The sequence below is a fragment of the Mesoplodon densirostris genome, chromosome 3, assembly GCF_025265405.1.
Source record: "Mesoplodon densirostris isolate mMesDen1 chromosome 3, mMesDen1 primary haplotype, whole genome shotgun sequence".
Taxonomy (NCBI): domain Eukaryota; kingdom Metazoa; phylum Chordata; class Mammalia; order Artiodactyla; family Ziphiidae; genus Mesoplodon; species Mesoplodon densirostris.
The window spans coordinates 94,225,161-94,249,233 of NC_082663.1; the positions used below are offsets into that span (position 1 = coordinate 94,225,161).

Here is a 24,073-nt window from a genome sequence, read left to right on the forward strand (position 1 = left end):
ACTGGCGGTTGAATCAATCACCAATGGCCAGTAATTTCATCAGTCATGCCTATGTAATTGATTGCATCAATCATGCCTAGGATTCTTTTTTGTAATAAAAACCTAGAAAGGATGGGGTTCTGAGGGGTTGGTGAACACGTAGATCTAGATGTGGAAAGAGTGGCGTGCTTACAGCATGGAAGTTCTATGCCCCTTTCCATGTACCTTGCTCTGTGCATCTCTTCATCTGGCTGTTTCTGAGTTACATCCTTTTATATATAATAAACCAGCAATCTAGTAAGTAACTGATTGTCTGAGTTCCGTTAGCTGATTTAACAAATGAATTGAATCTTAGGAGGGGTTCTTGGGAACCTCTGATCTATAGCCTGTTGGTCAGAAGCACAGGTGGCAACCTGGACTTGTAACAGGTATCTAAAGTGAGGGCAGTCTTGTGGGGCTGAGCCTTTAACCTGTGGGATCTGACACTACCAGGTAGATAGTGTCAGGATAGAGCTGAATTGCAGGATACCCAGTCAGTGTCTGCTGAGAATTGAAGAATTACTTGATGGTGCTGGAAAAAACACCCAGTGCAGACCCTATTCCATGGAGCATGGGAAATGAATAAAACTTGGCCCCTGATCTAGAGGAATTTCATCATATAGAAAGAATACAGCAGTTATTTAGCACTTGCCAAATGCCAAGCACTGTCTAAACGCTTTCTAGAAATTAACTAATGTAATCCTCATATCCAATATATAAGGAGCTGGTGATATCCCCATTCTACAGATGAGAAAACTGAGACCCAAAGAGGTTTAATAACTTGTCCAAGATCACACAGTGGGTAAATTGGCAGAGCTGAGAAACATATTTGGGTTTGTATGACTTGTATGGTTAACCACTTTGTCAGACTGAAGAGGTAGAAACTGAAATATGGGCACACGTGTCAGGTATCATGGATTGGAGCACGGAAAGAGTTGTAGGTGTCCAGGAGGATAGTTTGCTTATGGCTAAATGTGTAATCCATGATGCTGTTGTGAAGGAAGTGGATTTTGAAGGACGGGTGGATTAGGAAAGAAGATTTCGAACTGAGTGTGCAGCCCCTGGTGGGGAGGAGATACAGGAGGGCTTCCAAAGGGTTATGTGGGCCCAGGCAGTTTTGATCGAATCAATTTCCAGATTCCCTTTCCTCAAAGCAGTCTGCCTGTGATAGTAGGCTTGCCCCTTCCCAATGGACATTTTCCCATTTTCTAAAAGAAAGGCAGACGTTTTTCCCATTCAGAATCTGTTATACTGCTTTGTCTTTAAATGTTAAACCTCCTGGGTTGGTGTTGGGAAAGTAAAATGACCTTAATTGTCAAGTGACACATCCTTGCATGTCATTTTCTCATTTTGGCTTTCAGCAAAATTGGTGGAGAACCCAACTGATTTGCCACCTGATAGAAAATTCAAAATAATTTTAGATAATGTATCACTACTTGTAGAGTTATAGGTCTACATGTAACTCTTAGAAGTTCTTTGGGACACTGGTGATATCTTTATAACAGAATACTTAACAGAATAATATAAATCTCTACGTAATGCGAACAGGGTTTCTCAGCATTGAAAATCTATCCAAATAAAAATAAGGCAGAATTGTTGCTAAACTGTTTCATTTTAGCACAAAATATTCTTGAATGGGTAGATCCATGTAATCACTGGGAAAAAAAAAAACTACCCTGGGGCCTCCCTGGTGGCGCAGTGGTTGAGAGTCCGCCTGCCGATGCAGGGGATACGGGTTCGTGCCCCGGTCTGGGAGGATCCCATATGCCGCGGAGCGGCTGGGCCCGTGAGCCATGGCCGCTGGGCCTGCGCGTCCGGAGCCTGTGCTCCGCAACGGGAGAGGCCACAACAGTGAGAGGCCCACATAACGCAAAAAGGAAAAAAAAAAAAAAAAAAAAAACTACCCTGTTTGTCTCACTAAGAATTACTTTTCAATAAAAACTTACTTTTTATATTTAATAATTATTTATCATCATTCATATGGTATGCTAATAATATGCTATTAATAATTGTAATGATAACTTGGTTCAGAAAAAATTTTTACCATGTAGAGCTTTATGGTCATGGGAAATAAAACTTTTACTTTATTTCTATTTTTTTTTGTCACAAGTAAGATAGAGTGATGAATAAAAACTTTCAAGTATAAAACATATTACTTTGGGATACATTTTTGCAGAGGAGATGGAATTGAATTGCAACTACAAGAGAAACATGCTATGAAATTTCCAAATGCTAAACTCATTTCATGTATTTTTAAAATTAATGACTGGATATCAAATTTCTATGGTATTTTATTACACTGGTTATATTCAAGAAAGTCATGAAACAGTTACATTTAATTAATTGATTCTTTTTCAGTTTTTTTTTTTTTTTTTTTGCGGTATGTGGGCCTCTCACTGTTGTGGCCTCTCCCGTTGCAGAGCACAGGCTTCGGACGCGCAGGCTCAGCGGCCATGGCTCATGGGCCCAGCCGCTCCGCAGCACGTGGGATCTTCCCGGACTGGGGCCCGAACCCCTGTCCCCTGCAGCAGCAGGCGGACTCTCAACCATTGCACCACCAGGGAAGCCCATTTTTTTTCAGTTTTAATATTTTTATTGAACTATAGTTGATTTACAATGTTGTGTTAATTTCTGCTATACAGCAAGGTGATTCAGTTATACATATATATATATATAAATATATATTATTTTTTATATTCTTTTCCATTATGTTTTTTTATAGGATATTATATGTAGTTCTCTGTGCTGTACAGTAGGACCTTGCTATTTATCCCTCTTATATATAAAGCTTACACCTGCTAACCAACCTCCCACTCCATACTTCCCCCAGCTACTTCCCCCTTGGCAACCACCAGACTGTTCTCTATGAACATAGAGATTGGAAACAGTTACATTTTAAAATGTCAATATTTACTGTATGCTGCAAATGGCATCCTTTGGTACTATTTAAACTTCTTTTTTAAAAAAATTATTTTATTTTATTTTATTTTATTTTTTGCGGTATGCGGGCCTCTCACTGTTGTGGCCTCTCCCGTTGTGGAGCACTGGCTCCGGACGCGCAGGCTCAGCGGCCATGGCTCACAGGCCCAGCCGCTCCGCGGCATGTGGGATCTTCCCAGACCGGGGCACAAACCCTTGTCCCCTGCATCGGCAGGAGGACCCTCAACCACTGTGCCACCAGGGAAGCCCTATTTAAACATTTGATGCAAAATGTTAGATATCATCTTACAAACATGCACTGAGGTACATCATTTTTCAAATTCTTTTAGTGAGTACTTGTGTAAAAAGCTTAAAGAACCCTGAGTTAAAGCCTCCTAGATATGAACTCAAATATGGAAACAGAAAAAACCAAAAATGTTCTCAATTTTGCCTGAGTCAAATAAGTCTTTTTAAAGTGATCTTTACACACAATTATACGTATTTTGTATTTGTATATACTTTATATGCTACTGTAATTACATCAAATAAAACCTCTAGAGCAGTGGCCTAGCGCACTCCTCTGGAACAGAACCAACTTTAGGTCAGGTGTGGAACTGTCCACCTGCCCTAGACCAAGTGAGCATAAATGGGGGGCTTGAGAAGAGATGGCTGGAGAAGGTTTGTGGTATGTTGCTCAAAATTGTGTCGCTGATGGGGGTTGGAGGTGGTAGGCTGGGGGGAGTGCAAAAGAGTACCGGGATAGGATGTGAGCATTTATTCTGTTTTCTTCCCTCAAACTGTGTCCTCCTATCACAGGAAGAAAAAACTTGATATCTAAGAGATTTGCCACACTTCCTGCTTCCAGCCAACCATTCACAGAGAGGTGTTGGCATTGGGCCTAGGAGGGCTGAAAGGAAAGACGGGCTCCCCTCTGCTGTTAGTGCATCTGGCAGCCCCTCAAGCATATGCAGGTGTAGATCACAAGTTTCTTCAGTTGGTACAGCCCTTTCGTTCTACTCTGAGGGCCTGAGGGAGTAAACAGATGCTGAGAAGGGCCTTTCTTGGTTTTGAACCTGGCCTTCTGACCTGAAAGGAAGTGTGTTTGTGACCACCTCTCAGTGTGTGTGCCTCTGTAGCTCAGGCAGAGGATGAAGTGCCTTCATCTCATGCTCCCAAGTTGACCGTTTGGTCATGAGGAAAGCAAAGGGATCCAGGAGAGTGCTGCGTCAGGGAAGAAGAAATTGGAAGCAGACCAACCAGGGAAGGGATCTTTCGTGCATAGACATATTTTCCTAGCATCTTTCTCATCTGCACCCACTCTTTATAATCTGCCCTACAGCTTTCTAGTAGAATGCGTTGTTTGATCTTGCAGTTGACATGTAGCAAAATCAGTGTCTTAAAAGTCTGTATGTTTATGGTAAAGAAGTAACTGTGTTTAAATATCACCCTTGGGACTTTTGAATACAGAAACGGAGAAGCAGGGGTCTGGCTGCCTCTTTGGGATGAATGGGCTGATGTCAGGCATTTGAACTTTAAAAAATTAGCCACTGGACACTGAAACACTTTTATTTTCCAAATCGCGTGTTTTGAAATTTAATTGTGTTTTACGTAATTTAATGAGTGTCAGTTCTGCCAAATATAAAACCTTCATGATGATAGGAAAAAAAATGAATATATGTGAGGTTTCCTTGGTCATTTTACTGTTTGACTGTAATTCATGGTGTTAGAAAAATATGTTTTATTTTTGCTAAGTTGCTCTACCATCTGCCTTTTTTTTTTCATAGTAACCCAGTCTAAAGTTGGTGAAACCAAGGCAAAGTGATTTTGTACTATCAGTGTGAAAACGAGAGCTAAAATGTATTTCCAGTTATTAGCTCATTCTTAATTCATGAATATCACATTTCTTCTGATAAGTCATTCTGGGTCAGATAATATGAAATCAGATTGTGTTTACTGAAACCTAATAATCTGTTGTGTTGGGAATAGTTAAAATCTGTCCTGATTATTTGTATCAAGGATCAGATACAGTTTTTTAAAAACATAGATCAGAAAAGAAAATGAAAATAAGTGAGATGAAATTTAACCTAAAGGTTTACAAGTGTATCATATTTGAGAGTTTTAAAAATGAAATCATGTATATGTTACAATGCAGCTTAACTTATTGGCTATTTGTTCTTCTCCCCATTTAACAGAAGAAGGCATTCTTTATTTTTTCTTTTAATGTCACACGTTCATCCTCCATACCTACTCTGTAAATTCAAAGCAATGGCAACATTTAAATAGTATCAATCATTTAACTAAGGTTGACAGGTGTAAAACTGAGCTATGAACTTTGTGAAACTCATAATACTATTTAAATGCAAGGTGTTTTTGTAATTGAACATCCATATGGATTCAGCACCACATCTTGAAATCTTGACATCACCCGTTGACTTTTAAGAATTGCCCCCAGACCAAGTAGCTAAACAGATCCTGGGAAAGTTGATTCTGTTTCAGACAGCCACTCTTCTTGAACCAAAGGCGAGGGTCACTTACGATGAGGGCGCTCAATCGTGAACAGAGCCAAACCACACAATAGTTTGGTCGTGGTCCAGTGCACACAGGCTGGACTCATTTGCATATAGGGTGTTAAAAAATTAACAGACAAGACCATGGAGCTATGGACACTGGCACTGCACTGCTGCCTAACTGGTAGGGAATTATGTGCGCTCGTATTAAGCTGTAGTGTCTAACAGTCCAGAGACAAAAATGATCACAGGTCATGAGCTAGATTTGGCTCCTTAATAAACTGTAGCAGTCTCCTGATAAACTTATTCTTCCACATGTGACCAGTCTCATGAATAAAGCCCTTTGTCTCTTCCCCTACCCAGGCCCTGCGTGCAGCATGCAAGATCTTAGTTCCCCCACCAGGGATGTTCCCTTGCCCCCTGCAGTGAAAGTGCAGAGTCTTAACCACTGGACTGCCAGGGAAGTCCCAAGTCCTTTGTCTTTTTAGTGTGAACAATATGGAAAGTGAACTGGATGCTTCTAATTCTAACTGGTCTTGCTAGTGTTGATAGTTTATGTAAAATAAAATACAGATTAACCTAGGAGCCTTAGTAACCATATGTCAATAACTGACCTTTGTTGTAGGTAATCTGTGACTTTCATTTAAAAGAGTAGAAAAGAATTGCATGCTATGGTGGAAGGCTGCTTTTAAAGCTCTAAGAAGTAGCCCCGGCTTGTAGGATGTGGTGCATGTCATCTCTCATCCCGAATTTCCCATATGGCCACATCCAGATTTTTTTTTGTCTTGGTTTTGACACATTTTAAACATAATATCATTATCCTGAATTTTCCCTTCTAGTGGAAAAAATAGTAGAAACAGAAATACATCCTCTATAATAAGCAGACCTTCACTGAGTACTCACCATGTATAAGACACTGTGCTGGCAATCACGGGAGCACAATGATATGTCCTTCATTTTATTAAGATTTTGAGGGCCTATTCACTTTTATTAATAATTTTAAATTTTAATAATTTTATTATGTATATTATTAATATTTTATGAAATATGTACATGATAATTTGTGTTTCTAGATATTTGAGATGGAAAACAACTGTTTGGCCTTATCTGAAAGGAAGAGTTACACCAAATGGAGTGATTGTGTAGTGTAGGAAAATTTCCCTTAATGTTTTATATCTTGACGTGGGTAGTAGTTAAATAGCTGTTCACTTTATAATAAATTTGTTCAACCGTTCATATATGTATGTTTTATTCTTTTCTGGTGGTCCATTATAAGGAGTGGTGAAAAACGATTTCTTCAGCCTCAAAATTTCTCCTGGAGCAATGCCTGAAATTCCATTGTTATCAGTTAATTATTTTAGTTAATATTTGGCTCTTCCTTTTTCTCTTTAAAATGGAACTATTTTAAAGTTCAGGCGACACAGGTTCGATCCCTGGTCTGGGAAGATCCCACATGCTGCGGAGCAGCTAAGCCCATGTGCCACAACTACTGAGCCTATGCTCTAGAGCCCACGAGCCACAACTACTGAGCCCATGTGCCGCAACTACTGAAGCCTGTGCGCCTAGAGCCCGTGCTCTGCAACAATAGAGAAGCCACCACAATGAGAAGCCTGCGCACCACAAAGAAGGGTGGCCCCCGCTCGCCGCAACTGGAGACAAGCCCGCGCACAGCAACGAAGACCCAACACAGCTGAAAATAAAATAAAATAAAATTGAAAAAGTAGTTATTACTTTTAAGTGCACACTTAGTAACATAAAGTTAATAAGTACTGCCTAATTAGGGCTTTTTAAGAGCCCTACGTTCATGAATAGAAAAGAGTAATTTATAGTTAAGATATGAATATTATATGAATGAATATTTCAGAAGTGCTCCCACTGAGTTAAGGCTTGCAAGTAGCTTTTCTCCTTATAGTCTGTTTTCCTAGTAAGGCTTTTACACCATAGGCTTGTCCAGTTCACATAGCTATAGAGGAGGAAAATACATATAAACAGATTTTTTGGTTAGTAGTACACTGTTTTGAATATAAAAGAACCATAAATTAAATTGTATTACCCTATCTAGTTATGATGTATATATGAGAGTTATATGACTAACATATATACCATTTTATGTTAGTAAAATAGTCTTGTCAAACAGTTTATTTTGAAGAAGCCTGGCTATGGTGTTTGTGAGTGTCTGAGAGAGAGCTTGTGTGTGATTTTTTTTCCTGAAATTCTTTGGGAAAACCATAGATCTAGTGTTTGATGTCAAGAATTATGATTTAGGGCTTCCCTGGTGGCGCAGTGGTTGAGAGTCCGCCTGCCGATGCAGGGGATGCGGGTTCATGCCCTGGTCCGGGAGGATCCCACATGCCGTGGAGCGGCTGGGCCCGTGAGCCATGGCTGCTGAGCCTGCGTGTCCAGAGCCTGTGCTCCACAACGGGAGAGGCCACAGCAGTGAGAGGCCCGCGTACCAAAAAAAAAAAAAAAAAAAAAGAATTATGATTTAGATATTGTGAATAACCCAATGTTGGTTTCTTTAAGAAAAAACGCATGCATATATAGTTTGAAATTTTTTTATTTTAAGGTAGTGCTCAGTTTTTGATCTACCTGTTTATTCAGTTTTTGGAAGCTTCGGAAGGAAACCAGGTGAAAGTGATCAGGCAGCCTCACTTTCCCCAAGGTTGTTAGACTAAGACTGCTCAACAGTATTATGGTTACCAGGCGGGAGAGGGAGGGATGGATAAACTGGGAGATTGGGATTGACATATACACATTACTATATATAAAATAGATAACTAATAAGGACCTACTATATAGCACAGGGAACTCTACTCAGTACTCTGTAATGAAAGAGTAGATATGTGTATATGTATAACTGATTCACTTTGCTGTACAGCAGAAAGTAACACAATATTGTAAATCAAGTACACTCCAACAAAAAATAAACAAGCAAAAAAACAAAAAGAAAGCACTGCTCAATCTAAAGAGATGAGACTTGGAGCAAACCCAGGCTTATCCACAAGCTAGTTGTGCAGGGATTCAGTTAACAGTGATGCTCGCCTTCACTCAGTGCTTCTTCCACTGCTCTTATTGCCACTGGGCATTTGGGCTTTGGTCTCCCTGCTGTGCCCTCTGCCCCCTGCCATACCCCCCCAGCCTGGGAAATAGCCTTGGGTACATGAGGGTCCCTTGCAGTATAAATTAATAATACCTGCTGAAAACAATACCACATTTTAAAAACATGTATTCAAAACAATTAAAAATATGTTGGGGTAATTCTGTCTGGGGCACAAATGAATTAATCCCTCCTGCCACTGTCCCAGGGCCATACCACATGGAATTCCAGTTTTGAGAAGCAGCTCCATCTCAAATCGGCACCTGCAATTTTGGGAATCTGCCTAGGTGATTTTTATTAAGGGTTATGGCAAAATAAACAGTGACTGGCCACTCTGATGTCTGATAGCACATGGGGTTGTTCACGGGAGTTGGTTGTGTTCCACTTATTATACCTGGTGAAATTTCCCGTAGATCTCAATGTTATTGTTTTCTAATGCCTGGATTCTGAATGTTGCTCCCACATGAGCGTACCTTTAATGCCACATATCTTCAGGTTCAGCTTTTCATTTCAGGGTTCCAAAATAGGAACAAAATGCAGATATTGAATCCATGTCAAATTCCTTGTAATAATAGTTTTTGGAGCTCTTATTTGAAACCACTGTTTTCTTTCTGAGTTCAAGGTGAATGCCTTAATGTTTATCATTCCTGATGAGTAGCCAAACCTGCCTCCAAGTGTTCTGGAGGGAATGGCCAACTTTGGGGTGCTCACTTGTTTCTCTTGGTGTCTTTCAGTGTTGGTTGCCCTTGAGAGAGAATTCTTCTCTTAGTTGGCTATTAAATATTCTTCTCATTGGACATTTTTAAAAAAAATATTTATTTATTTAGGCTGTGCCAGGTCTTAGTTGCAGCATGCGAACTCTTAGTTGTGGCATGCATGCGGGATCTAGTTCCCCGACCAGGGATCGAACCCGGACCCCCTGCATTGGGAGCACGGAGTCATACCCACAGGACCACCAGGGAAGTCCCCTCATTGGACATTCTTTTCACTTCTAAAGAGTCTGTTTCTCCCAGTGGACCCTTACTTTAGACTGATTTTTGAGGATGAGGTGCAGGTGGTCATGGAAGGCTGTGTATTGTGGTGGCTTAGAGCTAAGACTCAGGAGCCGGACTGCTGGGTTTTAAAGCTGCTCCCCTCCCCCCAACTCATGAGCTGTGGGACCTTGGCAAAGTCCTGTTTTTCTTATCTTTAAAAATGGAGATAATATTAGTATCTACCTTAGAGGATTATTTTGAGGATTATATGATTAAAAAGACCCGGAAGTACTTGGGGCAGCACCCAACACATGGTTAAGTGCTCAGTAAATATTAGCTCTTATTAGTATTACAGACTCACCTCACGACTCGAAAACCATTAGGGGTGATTACTCTTTGGATTGAAGGACCTGATCCGTGGACATACAAGATGCCTTTCTGAGGAAGACACACCTGCCTGCCACGTGGTTAATCGAACAAGGGCTTCGGACATCCCCTCCCTGGTTTCCCCTGTACCTCCCAGAGTGAGGGGCACGCCGCTAGAGAAAAGAAGACTGCTCATCAGCGCTGCACATCTCACCTCTGCAGGCTTATCTACCTCCCTCCCAAGAATGGGATCCAGACTTCCTGGATGGGCCCATCTGTTGCACTTTATTTGGATCATGATTTCCAACATTGTGTCTGCTGGGGGCTCCCTCTGCTGGTTCATCTAGCGTGTATGCAAATCTGCGGAATAAAAGCTTTTAAAAAGTCAGTTTTAGACTTTAAGGGATATTGACATTAAAAAACACATTTGAAAACTTCTTTTTATGTGAGTGATACAATTCACGTCTATATTACTCTGGTTTTTCCATTTGCATTATGAGTTGGAATATTTTCAGGTTCAAAATATTTTGGGTAGGTTTGATTGAGAATGAGCGTTGTCATGGCATGCCAAGAAACAGTAACTTTTCCACACGTAGTTATCAAGGACCGATTGGAATGGCTTACATTCCAATATAATAGTACTAAATATCTTAGATTCTTATTTTAACAGTTGATGTGGGGACTTTTTAACTCTTAAAGTCTCAAAAGGTACCATTTTAAAGTGGTGCCATAACCTAGACCCCTTTGGACATTGTTATGTTGAGGGCTTAGTACATTTCAGAAAATAGTAACTCAGATTTATTGGGCAATTCATTATGTATTTGGAATTAAAATTTATCAATACAATGTGCCATGACATCCCTGAAGTTACATTTTAAAATATTTTTTTTGCTTCTTTGTGTTTTTCTGACCACTATCTCCTTTCTTTTCTTCTCCACTATCTCTTTCTTTCCCCCTCTTTGCTACTAGGATCAGACAGCATAAATCGGGTAACTGCAAACATGGAAAATGGAGAAAATGAAGGAACAACTAAAATTATCGCACCTTCACCAATAAAAAGGTCAGTCAGCTAACTGAAAGCACACACCACTATATGCTGCTACAGAAATGCTTTTTTTTTTTTCTGTTGGCAAGGTTAAGAATCTTTTCACTCTGATAATTAACTAGTACTTTTGATGAAAAAACTCTGTGGGCCAAAGAATACTTTAAAATGCCAGTGAAATATAAAACATCAGGATATGTCACTCTCATTTGAAGGAAATGCTCCTGCTGTCATAGCGTGAAGTGACAGATAGTGTGTGGTCTGCCTTCTCTGAGCAGAGTGAAAATTCCATGGGATTTTTTAAATGGCATGATATAATGGACTAACTCAGAGGGACCTGGGAAGTAAAGTAGATCATATTCACGTTCAACGTACTGCGTTCATTACAGCGATGCGTTGAACTGTGGCCCTAGAAAGAGGGTTTATAGCATTTAGAGGCACAGGGTTTCAGAAGGCAGTGACTGCATATGTATAAAGAGTCGTCATGGTCCCCTGCACCAATTTTCCCAGCAGCCTCCCCCAGCAGAAAGACCTTCTCTTAATATATTATGTGGATTGTTTCCCTGAAAGATCAGCCTTGTTCTCTGTTAAGACGCTGTTTCAGCATCACTTTTTCCTATCTCGAATTATGTTCCTGGAACAGGATGTTACACATACAATAAGTAGCTTTCATCAGCTCACTTCCTCTATAGAGATTGCTCCACATGCATCACGGAGAAGTCCAAGCAGTCAGAAATACATGACCTTGAGAGACTTCTTAGATCATGTACTCCATCTTTCATTAGTAAATACTGGTGTTTTCATTCAACTGGGTTGTTTTTACTTGGAGGGATATAGTTTATGATTTCGCAGCAAAATAATTCTAAGTTGTGAAATTTCTCAGAGTTGCAGAGTGTCCCCAGGGTTTTGCCATCATTTTGTTTTGTTTAATTATAGGACGCTCCCTGTACAGGTTTTCTTTTTGGAATGACAAGTTCTTTGCTTTTGCCTACACTTTCGTTTACTGTGCTTCCCTTAGTCAGCCTCACGGCTGTGGCTAGTGAGTCATCTTAATCTGTATGTACAGGATATGCTTATGGTAGGTGCAACATAAGAACAGTAATCTTGCATGAAATTCAGATCCCAAGCCTTTTTAGAATGTACAGGAGTTCAATCCCCTCTGTAACTGCATTCTTGCCGATAGGACTGATACCTGAAGGGTCGCCAAATTTTCCCACTCAAGCTCCAGATGAGAAATAGCTCAGTCAGTGAATGCAATTAATTTGCCCCCCAGGATTTCATTATTCTTTCTCTGCTCTCTCAATTTCCCTTTCATCTCCCTACTGCTTTCTCAATCTCCCTTTTCTCTTTTCTTTCTGATTTATTAAACACATTCAAACTCTGTACTGTTGTATTAAATCTACCATATTTATTACTTTTCCTCATTTCAAAAGTAAGGTTTTACTTTAGAAATTTGATTTCCAAATATTTTTTAACCTTTATAAGAATAATATATTGCTCATATATAAGTAAAACATACCTGCTATCTACTAATGCTCTGTTACGTGCCTTTGTCAAATATCTAATTTTTTAAGCTTATGTTGTATTAATTCCTCTATGAATATAGTATGCTAGGGTACAAGTTTATTTTCATTTTTTGAAATGACCTTGTTATTTTCTCTCTCCTCTTTCTTGACTGTTACAAAGAACTCTGCTATGACTATATTCCAGGGCTATTAAATAGAGGATTCCTCAAAAGCCAGGGTTAAAAGTGGATTCAGAGTTAAGTAGATCTATCTTTTTCTGAAGTGGAGTCTCCCGGGGAAGTGAGAGGTGGCACACCTCCCCTACTCCCCTGGTGACGGAAGAGTTCTGATGAATCCTTTCCTTGTGTCTCCCATGTGTTTCTAAAACAATTTGTTGGGATTGAATAACAACTCAGTTATATTTACATTCTTAGGGCGGAAAGATAATACTAGGTCAGGAAATAGCATTTGAAAGTCATTCTGATTTGGAAGGATGAAGCCAAGATATGGCAGAAGCAGGGGGCAGAGAAAGTCAGTTCGGGTAGCCTGAACCTGCCCAGAGCTGACCAGCCTGCATAGATTCAGACCCAAGGCCAAAGCCAGCAGTCTCTGACCACTGCTGAAAAGAGGGAGCCAGCTTCATGAGCCCAGATACCCAACTTTCCTTTCTCATCAGCCTTCTTTTCTTGGCTTGCTGGTGCCCTTTTTTCCTATCCTTCAGGTGGACTCTTTAGAAAGGTTCTTAACAATTGATGACTCGGCATTTGGTTGACATAAAGAAGTAAAACTAGAAAGAAAGAAGGGGAAAAGAGACCCCCAAAGTACTGCTGGAAACAAGTATTTTTTAAAATTAAGGTAGCCACTTTATATTCTTTCTGGAATGAGTCACAGGTATAAATAAAAATACATTTTAAAACATTTGTTAAGTAATTTTACTGAAGAAATAAGTATGTGAGTTAATTTCCTTTTATTTTCTAGCTAATTAATTCCTTTTATTTTCTAGCTAATTTCTACACTCTTTTTATTTTTTAATTAAAGCTTTAAGAAAGCAAAGAATGAAAACAGCCCTGTTACCCAAAGAAGCAAATCTCATGCGCCGTGGGAAGAAAGTGGCCCCCAGAGGTAAAGAGAATCATTGTTTTTATAAAGGAGAACAGTATAAAAGGGGTTAGCAATTGCAGCTTGTTAAATAATGGAATCCAACTGCTTTGTGTCTGGTGATGACTAACTGTGGACAAGTCAGTCAGATTCCTAAATCTGTGTGACTGAGAACTGCTGAAGTAGAGGTCAACAGGATGTGTCCTAACGTGAAACTTTCTCCTGGAAAGACAGAAAGGAAAATTTGTATATACTAAGAAACTGCCTGAAAGAGCATTAGGATGGCTTGGTGGTCATTAGAATATGTGAAATGACATATTAATGGTAATTTCCCCAATTTCATAGTTCTTGTAAAAACTTGAGTTGGAAACTATAGCTCATGAATAGTGCTTCTAGTAGACCTTTATTCCTAGAAATACAGAAATATTTAGTTTCTTTTGTTCACAACTACCATACCAGGAACAGACCTGCATCATAACTTACTGGCCATAGAGTTATGGTGGCTCCAGGTCTGACCACACAGTGGTTCAGATTCTAGCTCTGCCTCTTTCCTAGCCACTTTACTTGGCTGCTTAATTAAACATTCTGTATTTCTGTTTTCTTTTCTGTTAAATGGGCCTAATAATTGTACTTCGGTGGTGATTAGGGTTGATCTGGAGAAAAGCTGAGATAACGAATATAAAGCCCTCAGCTCAGGCAGCACCTGGCATGTGGTAGGTTCATCATAAGTGCGGATGGTTGTTGTTATTGCCACCATTTGTGTGTGTTGATTTCTTACTGTTGAAGGCCAGTGAGACAAACCCGTTCCTGCAGACTTAAGATTTGTATGATTTGTTTACTTCTCTTTTCTTTCAAGAAATCTTGTCAGCAAAGAGAACCATGTGCCCATGATCCAGTATTCCCCAGGAAGTAAAAAATGTGCAGTCACGAACACTTTCCTAGATCCAGCTTAGGGTGTTGCTCCTCCAGGCCCTCTGCGGACATCATTGACCTTTCCTCTTCCACTCCAGCGGACTCTACAACTCCCCGAACGACCGCACGAAATCTCCCAAGTTCCCCTACGCGCGCCGCCGAAACCCCTCGTGTGGGAGCGACCATGACTCTGTACAGCCCGCCAGGAGGAGGTAAGCTGAAGGACCCTTGGTTTTAAATTCCCAACAGAAGCTCTGGATCCCAGCCGCATTTTAATCACAGGTTACTCTCATAGTATCATGATTGTTTGTCTCCCCATGGTAACAGAGAGCTTATGTTTTGGGTTTTGTTTTTTTTTTAAACATCTTTATTAGAGTGTAATTGCTTCACAATAAGGCTATATGTTTATGTTTTGTTTTTAATTGAGATAAAATAAGCTAGGGGTCCTGAAGCATTTCTCTTAAACAGCCAGAGTTTCAGAGAATAATTTCATAAAATATTGATGAGAACTCGCTTTCTGTATTGTAGTTAAATTTTTAAAAATGTATGTAATGTATTTTGAGAATGGATATTATATAGTATATATAATATGTAGTGTATATAATATATATTGTATTAATGATACATATTAATATATAAAAGATTTAAATGTTTTGATCTGAGAAGATAGGATTATGTTTAGAAAGAAATCTCTTAGTTGAGACTGAGTGCTTTGCTCTCAGGACTGATACTGTTGCTTAAACTTGAGTAAAACCCCTTTGAAAGAACAGAGAAAATGAATCCTGTTACATTTTACCCAGCAGGTCACATTGTTTGTGTGATTATATTTGTGTGTGTGTACTTAACTAAAAAAAATTCATATCTAGCAGTTTTAGACTGTCTCTGCAAAGCAGCCTGGGCAATATGACAGGTCCAAGAGAGGAAGACCTAGAAATCACTTACCAGAGAAACTCATTTCATTTCTACCTGATGGGGACTGTGTTTTACTTTGGGTACCTACATAAATGGTATTTTATAAGTGACTTATAATTATGAGAAGTTCAGGTCATGTTTTCAGATAACTGTCAAGGCTCTTTTTGTATACACTGTAGATTTAGAAAGCAGAAGCCCTTCTCTTTTCTCTGCCCTTGTTCGTACTCACTTGCTGGTCCATCCCTATTTGATGTCTTCTACTTCTGCCAGTTTTCCAGAGTCTTCATCCCCAGCTTTCTCAAACCAGGTCCAACTTCACTGAAATACTTTGGTGATTAAGAAGGGAAAGGTCATCACCTTCACCTAGTAGGACTGAGAAGGGGGAGCTAGATCGTGAGCAACACGATTAGATAGAATAATGGAAAAATAGCTGGCATTTACCATGTTCCAAGTACTGAGCAGATTACTTGCTATGTGTTATCTCATTTAATCCTTATGATACTCCTATGGAAATTGGCATATGTATCATTCAGTCCCTAGGCCTTTACAGCAGAGAGGGATTAATGTAGGGATTGGTACACAAACGTGAGCAGGACTGAAGGAGCAAAAGGCAGAGAGTGGTGCACGTCTGCGACCTGGACACTGTGCGGCCAGGAGTAAAAGGAGAGATGGGGTGTCACCCAGAGAGTCAAGGCTGCTTCCGCCTTTCAGCTGGCCCTCGGATGCCTGTACTTGCTGCTGGCACTGCCGGGGGCTCCGCCACTGTAGGAGTGACTCTTGCTGCCACTGCTAGAGGTATCACCGCCATAGCTAACACTGTGGAACCCTCAGTTGTAAGGAGTGCAACAGTGGGTGCCACAGGTGCTGCCAGAAGCAAAATCACTTGCCCTTTCCTCCTGCCTTCAAATCTCTCCTGAGTGCCTAAGTGGCAAAGGAATCCAGGAAGATGTGATATTAAGGCCTCCAGTCTTGGCAATACAGGGGAGATTAACAGTGGGTCCAGATGGGACTAAGAACCGATGGAAAATCCCTGGCCCAGCATTATTATCTCACTTTTACAGATGAGAAAACAGGCTTGGGGAGAAAATGGTAGCTGTTCCTTGTGGGTAACTGTTCCAGTCTAGAAGTGGATCCAGGTCTGTACATCTGAAAAAGGCAGGGATAATGAGTCATCACTTAAGGCAGGGGAATAGATTTTCTGCCCTCCTTCCCTACCAACAATTGGTTCATCTTGGACAACACTTAAAACCAAGGCAACATCACTGGAAAACACTTTAAAGTGTATTTGTGTGTATATATGTGTTGAGGGGATGTGGGTAGTGGGAACTGCTAAATATATTAAGAATTTGGCACTGTTTGATTGTTAAATAGATAGGTTTTTATAGTTTTTCATCCTAAATTATTAGTGTACCTTTTCAGCATTCCCTAAATAAAATAATTACACACACTGAGCAGATGGTCATTTTTATTTTAATATGCTTGAAAATGAATTTATCAAGTTTTTACATCATTTATCAAAATTTACATTTTTCCCCTGAACTAATTGCTTGAAATAGTTGGGAGCACACGTATTCCCAAATCCAGACTTAATGACTTTTTTACTGAGATACGTTTTCTGCTGGCTTCCTGTGAAATACAGAGAAGTAATTGTGGTGCGTGGACAGAGGATCCTTTCATTGGCACCATCCAGAGGAAAGGCTTTTGATTTTATAGAGAGTCTTTTTGTCTGAGCATCAGGGCCTCTGTCTGGTTCTGTGTGGTACTTGAAAGGTCTCTTATTGGGCATGTGTGTTTTGAGGAGACTAGACATTGCTGCATGTTGGTATAAAGAGCTAGAGCTCACTCTTTGCTTCTTTCCACTCTAAATGCCCTATAATTGCCCTGTCCTTCTCAGTCTTGTTTTATCTTCACACATATTTACCTTGCCCTTGGGCACAAATCCCTGCATAGCTGGATAAACTCTGACATTTAAAACTGAGATTTGTCATCAGCATGGAGAAATCTCAAGGACTTAAATTTAATAATAGAAAATTCTATTTTGCAGTGCATGGCCAGGATAACATGTTTTGCAAAACATATCAAAATTTCCTATTTTGCCAGTTGTTTGTCATTAAATGGATAAATCTATCAAATTCTGGCTGAGTCTAGAACACTGATCCTTAACCTTTTTGGGTGATAAAACTCTCTGAGAATCTGATGAAATGTTGGATTCATTCAGGAGGAGGAAAAAGTACTTAATTAAACAAACGTACAGATTTTCATAGAATTTTTCAAGGTTCATGGAGACCCTGAAGCCTGCTTGTTTAAGCAGTCCTGTTCTAGAAGAAGAAGGCCAGCATACTTCCTAGCCAGTACAAGTTATTTTCACCCCTATCCATTTTCACACTCAGAAATGTTAATTAGTGCCTACTTTATGCCAGGCACTGTGTTAAACAGCACTAGAGAAAGTCCCTGCCCTTTGGGAGCTTACAATTTGGGGAAGAAATACACGAATCACACAAATGCCTATGCAGTTAGAACTTTTCTATGTCCTTGAGTGGGGAGTTAATAGGGTGCTTAGAGGGATTTATAAGAACTTGTTATTGTAACCTAACATGTCTCCAGAAAAGTACACATATCACAGGTATAACAGCTTGATAGATTTTAACAAACCAAACACTTGTGTAACCAGCACCAATAGGGAAGTTTTGCTGAGTCCTTGAGCCAAGGAGGTCGGGGAAGTGTTCCCTGAGGTTGAATTCTTGAGCTGGGTGCTGAGACCAGAGCAGACAAGAAGAGGAAAGATCATTCCAGGAACGGGGGCAACATATTCAGGGGCCTTGGGATGGAACAGAGTGGGGAGCAAGGCTGAAAAGCCAGTGTTGCTCAAGGACCGAGTGAACAGAAATGTGTTGGGAATGAGCCCAGAGAGAAAGATGAGGCCAGATCTCAAAGGACACCTGGACTTTGTTGAGGATTTTGGTCATTAGACCAGTGGTTTTTCTAAGGGGGTGATACCACAGTTGCATTTGTATTGGGTGAAGATGATCCTTACTGTCCTGTGGAGAAAAGGTGGGAGAAGGTAGTAGGGGAAATAGATCAGGCAGCATATGAGTCCTGGCAAGAGAGAATGGGAGCTTGTGCCAAGGTGGTGATCTGGAGATATAAGGAAGTGAATGGTTTTGAGTCCCTGTAGGAGGTAAAAGCAGTGGGACTAGAAGGACCAAAATGAGGGGTGAAGGAGTGACAGATGTCAAGAATGAGTCCGGGCTTGTGCAGTTTCATGGATTGAGGTGTGATGCACTGAATTAAGAACCACCTGGACATTACAGGCTCAAAAAGGATAGCTCTGAGTTTGGTTGTTGATAAGTTGAATTTGTGGTACCTTTGAGAAGTCCACGTGTGGGATTTACATGGATTGTTGGATATAAGTCCGGAGCTAGATTAGCCATCTGGACTGAAATATAGATTTCTCGTAGGTGTTAGTTGAAATATGAACTAGAACTGAGGCTGTCTAGATAGACAGTGTGGACAGAATGCAAAGACAAAGCCAGTGATAGAGCTGTGAGAAACTTTAGCATTTATTTGCTTTAGTTGAAGAGGATTAATTTGTAAAAGAGTTACAGAAATTGTGTCCATGTGAAAAATCCAGAGAGTGAAAAATCTGGTTACTAAATAGCTTCCATCTCTCTTTATTCCCAGACCGCTAGAAGCCAGGCTTATATCTCCTAGGCATGCGATTAGAAAATCTCACTGTAGGATATGGACAGATACTAGGGAAAAGGCCTACAGATAGCAGCTTTCAAAGGATCCTCCAGGGCTTCCCTGGTGGCGCAGTGGCTGAGAGTCCACCTGCCAGTGCAGGGGACACGGGTTCGTGCCCTGGTCTGGGAAGATCCCACATGCCGCGGAGCGGCTGGGCCCGTGAGCCATGGCCGCGCTGAGCCTGCACGTCCGGAGCCTGTGCTCCGCAACGGGAGAGACTACGACAGTGAGAGGCCCGCGTTCCGTAAAAAAAAAAAAGGATCCTCCAATGAAATGGTTGAGACTACCCAGTTTACTCTTAGCTCCACATTGCAGTGAGGCCATCAGTTAACATGCACTGCACCATCCAGAGGGTTCCAGTCTTTTTTTTTTTTTTAATTTTATTTATTTATTTATGGCTGTGCTGGCTCCTCGTTTCTGTGTGAGGGCTTTCTCCAGTTGCGGCAAGTGGGGGCCACTCCTCATCGCGGTGCGCGGTCCCCTCACTATCGTGGCCTCTCCTGCGGAGCACAGGCTCCAGACGCGCAGGCTCAGTAATTGTGGCTCACGGGGCTAGTTGCTCCGCGGCATGTGGGATCTTCCAAGACCAGGGCTTGTACCCGCGTCCCCTACGTCGGCAGGCGGGCTCTCAACCACTGCACCACCAGGGAAGACCTAGAGGGTTCCAGTCATTTTAGTGCCTAATGCTTAAATATGAAGAGAGCCATAATCACCTGGCACTTGAGGATAGCAGCTCTTTGGAAAGACAGAGACTGAACCAACAATTAGGAGTGCATGTGTGGGAACTCGCAGGAAATAGAGACAATATAAGAAACAAAGAAAAATTTCTAAAAAAGTTTATTATCTTTAGAAAAGTGAAAACTATGGTATTGAAAGGAAAGAGTGCATAAGAGTTTTCAGATTTTAAATTCATGGGGTAGAATTTTACATAATTAATAGAAGGTTTGGAAGATAAAGTTAAGGAAATCTTTCCCAAAGTAGAACCAAAACAAAACAAAGCAAATCCATGGAAATAAGGATTAAAAATGATCAAACCTGGATATCAATCATTTGACTAATAAAATTTCTAAGGGAAAAAAGACAAAAATTGCAGGAGAGGAAACTGTTAAAGAAATAGTAAATACAAAAAAAAAAAAAGTAATAGTACAAGAAAATATCCCAGAACGGATTGATTTAACTCTATAGAGAGAACCCACTGAGTATTTGTCATACTAGATTGAAAAATTAGATCCATACCAAGATCATTAAATTTCAAAACATTATAGATTAAGAAAGAATTTTTAAAACTTGGTGTTGGGGAGGAAAATGGGAGAGAAAAGAAAGTCCATGCACAAATGGTGACAAATCAGAATCATGGCATTGGGCTGCTTAACAGCAAACGCAGGGAAAGAAGATAACAAGGCATTGCCTTCAAAATGCTGAAGGAAGATTATTTTCAATTTAGGATTCTGTGCCCAGATAAACCATAATTATATGTGTAGAATAAAGACATTGTCAGAAATTTGAGCTCTCAAAACAAACAAAAAATAATGTACCTGCCACACAGTTTTCTCTGTCAACAACTGGAAGTGCCACCAAAACCAAGACAAGAGGCCATGAGACCTGGAAATATGGGAACCATCAAACAGAAGCAAAAGGAATTCCCTGGTTCATGGTGAAGAGAGTTAATCAAAGTGACATTTGTGCAGCAGTACTAGACAGCAGGCTGTTCAGATATGAGCAGGAGGGCAGAGGGCTCCAGGAGGGATGTAAATGGAACTTGCAGATTATCTGAGTATTTGTGCATCTCAGGAGGAGCTTTGCAGTTTTCTCAGAGTTGGGATGAAGAGTCAGTGAGAAGCACAAGGAAAACTAAGCAGCTGATAGGTACGTAGAAAACTAGGCAGTTATCATTGCTAAGAAAAACTTAAACCCATACAAGAATGGAATTGTGTTCCTGAAACACTGTTTAAATCATCTGTGAACAATACTTATATAATTGTGTTTACATATCAATGTTATGTTTTGGTTTTGGTTTTGGTTTTGGTTTTTGCGGTATGCGGGCCTCTCACTGTTGTGGCCTCTCCCATTGCGGAGCACAGGCTCTGGACGCGCAGGATCAGTGGCCATGGCTTACGGGCCCAGCCGCCCCGCAGCATGTGGGATCCTCCCGGACTGGGGCACGAACCCGTGTCCCCTTCATCGGCAGGTGGACTCCCAACCACTGTGCCACCAGGGAAGCCCAATGTTATGTTATTTGATATAATTATGTTAGGAAAATGGGAGAATAAAAGTCGTGAATGTGACATTAAAGAGCCATGTCTGCCCTGGCTGGAGTGCAAAGGCACATATAACAAAGGGTAAGGAAATGGAGACCAAAGGGCATAGATACCTCTCTCAAGAAATGTGGCTTTGAAGGAGAGAGGAGAGACTGGGCAGGAAATCATGGGTGATGTGGAGTCAAAGTAGGTGTGTGTATGTCTAAATAGGAGAGACTTGAGAATGTTTAAAAGCTGGTAAAAGAATTTGCTATGAGGACAAGTTGAATATATGTGAGCGATAGGAGGGTAGTTAATGACAGTCACTGAGTAGATAAGAGGTGATGGGACCCACACAGCACAGGTGAAGGGACTGACCTTAATTATAAGAACAGTTCCGTAAATAAGAGAGGGAGATGTTGGTCAGTTTTAATTTTGGTAACAGGAAGAGGAAAGAGTTCCCATCTGATGGCTGGCTACTTTTCACTTTGGAAGGAGAACACAAAGTCATCTGCTGAAGCAGTAGTACTGTGGGTCAGAGGGTTGCGAGGTGAAAAGAGTTTGAAACTGCTTTACAGAAACTGAGAGTACTTAAATCAGAGAAAGGTGGTAGGATTGCTGGGTCACATTGTAGCTCTACTTGAGGTTATGCAAATGGATTTGTAGTGTAGCTAATATGCCCTTTTTTTTTTTTTTTTTTTGCGTCACGCGGGCCTCTCACTGTTGTGGCCTCTCCCGTTGTAGAGCACAGGCTCTGGACACGCAGGCTCAGCGGCCATGGCTCACGGGCCCAGCCGCTCCGCGGCATGTGGGATCCTCCCGGACCGGGGCATGAACCCGCGTCCCCTGCATTGGCAGGCGGACTCCCAACCACTGCGCCACCAGGGAAGCCCCTAATATGCCCTTTTATGTAACTTCATCCAGCACTGCTCGGCCAGCTTTTGCCAGCTGGCTCAGAGAACCTGGAGAGTTGGATTCACCCATACTTGGGCTTTTGACAAAAAGACTGAACAAAAAACAGAGTTGGAGGAAGTTTCGAGTACTGGAATACATGTTATTGAGATGATGGAAATCTGAGCTGAGTCAGGGAGGGAACGAAAAAAGGTGAGGAACTGATGGAAAGTTGCAAGGTCTATAGACAGATGGTACTACTGAGGTCAAAGAAAGATAGAACGGAAGTCATTGAATAAGCAATAATAGTAATACTAATAATAGCCAGCATTTATTGAGTGCTTACAGTGGGCCGGGTCCTACTCTGTGCATTTTAAATATATTAATTCATTTTATCCTCATAACAACCCTGTGTGGGAAATAGTATTAAAACTGAGGCTCAGGGCTTCCCTGGTGGCACAGTGGTTGAGAGTCCACCTGCTGATGCAGGAGACACGGGTTCGTGCCCCAGTCCGGGAAGATCCCACATGCCGCGGAGCGGCTGGGCCCGTGAGCCATGGCCGCTGAGCCTGCGTGTCCGGAGCCTGTGCTCCGCAACGGGAGAGACCACAACAGTGAGAGGCCCGCATACCACAAAAAACAAACAAACAAACATACAAATAAACAAATAAAAACTGAGGCTCAGTAGAGAAGTAATTTGTTTAAATCACACAGCTTAACAATGGATGGGATGGGATTCACATTCAGGACTACAGAGCCCGCATATTTTACCAGAGTGCCCCCTTGAAGCTGTTTGAAGGTACATAGGAAGTGGTATTCAGGAAGGAGAGGAGATTTCAGTCAGAGAGCAGAGTGTTTGTGGATGGTTACAGATGATAAAGTCCAAAGTGTGACCATGATGGGGTTGCTGAGTTGTAGTGAAGAGGTCATTAGAGAAGATGACAAGGGACATGGAGGCCAGGGTGTTGGAAAGGGCATTTGGGTGAGAGCTGATGTCAGATTATGGCAGAACTAGGCTTGGTTGATTGTGTTACTGAATTGGGTTTGTTTGCCCAACTTTGCAGCAAACCAAATGCTGAGATGCCAAGGTTTGCTCCAGAGAAACAGTTTATTCATGAGACAGCCAAGCAAGGTGAAGGGAGAACAAATCTCAAATCTGCCTCCCTGAAGATAGGGCTTAGGGCTATTCATGGGATAAAGGGGCAGGGTGGTCTGAGGTGTGGGGAGAGGTGACTGGAGATAAGAAGAGGGAGGTAATTGGTGGTCTGTGCAAATGTAGTCGAGCTTCACGGCTCTTCATAGGACACATGTTCAAAAAATGGTGGAGTTAACATGTTCTGAGGGTGGAGGTTTTGGCCCTCTGACATCAAAAGGTCATCCGTTGGACACTCACGCAGGCCCATTCGAATGGTGAGTGGTTTCAGCTAGTCTGAACTGGGCAAGAACTAATTCCAAGTTCCTGAAAAACAACTTAAGCAACCATTACTCTTGTGACCCATATGTCAGAGGTGTTATGTATAAGGAAGCTGTGGGCATCTAGTTTAAAATCAATTGAAAGCACGCGAGGCAGGACTTCCCTGGTGGCGCAGTGGCTGAGAATCCGCCTGCCAATGCAGGGGACACGGGTTCGATCCCTCATCCGGGAAGATCCCACATGCCGCGGAGCAGCTAAGCCTATGCGCAACAACTACTGAGCCCGTGCTCTAGAGCCCACGAGCCATAACTACTGAGCCCGTGTGCCACAACTACTGAAACCCACACGCCTAGAGCCCATGCTCCACAACAAGAGAAGGCACTGCACTGCAATGAAAAGTAGCCCCCGCTTGCTGCAACTAGAGAAAGTCCATGCAC

The 24,073-nt window shown here is 41.4% G+C and overlaps 1 protein-coding gene across 1 annotated transcript in view; it reads left to right on the plus strand.

The window, feature by feature from the left end:
* EPB41L4A (erythrocyte membrane protein band 4.1 like 4A) overlaps positions 1–24,073 on the plus strand; it is a 256,576-nt gene that overhangs the window by 197,235 nt on the left and 35,268 nt on the right. Inside the window, exons 13-15 of the mRNA XM_060091850.1 lie at positions 10,851–10,941; positions 13,467–13,550; positions 14,537–14,650. Coding sequence (XP_059947833.1) covers positions 10,851–10,941; positions 13,467–13,550; positions 14,537–14,650 — 289 coding nt within the window. The remainder of the gene's footprint in view (positions 1–10,850; positions 10,942–13,466; positions 13,551–14,536; positions 14,651–24,073) is intronic.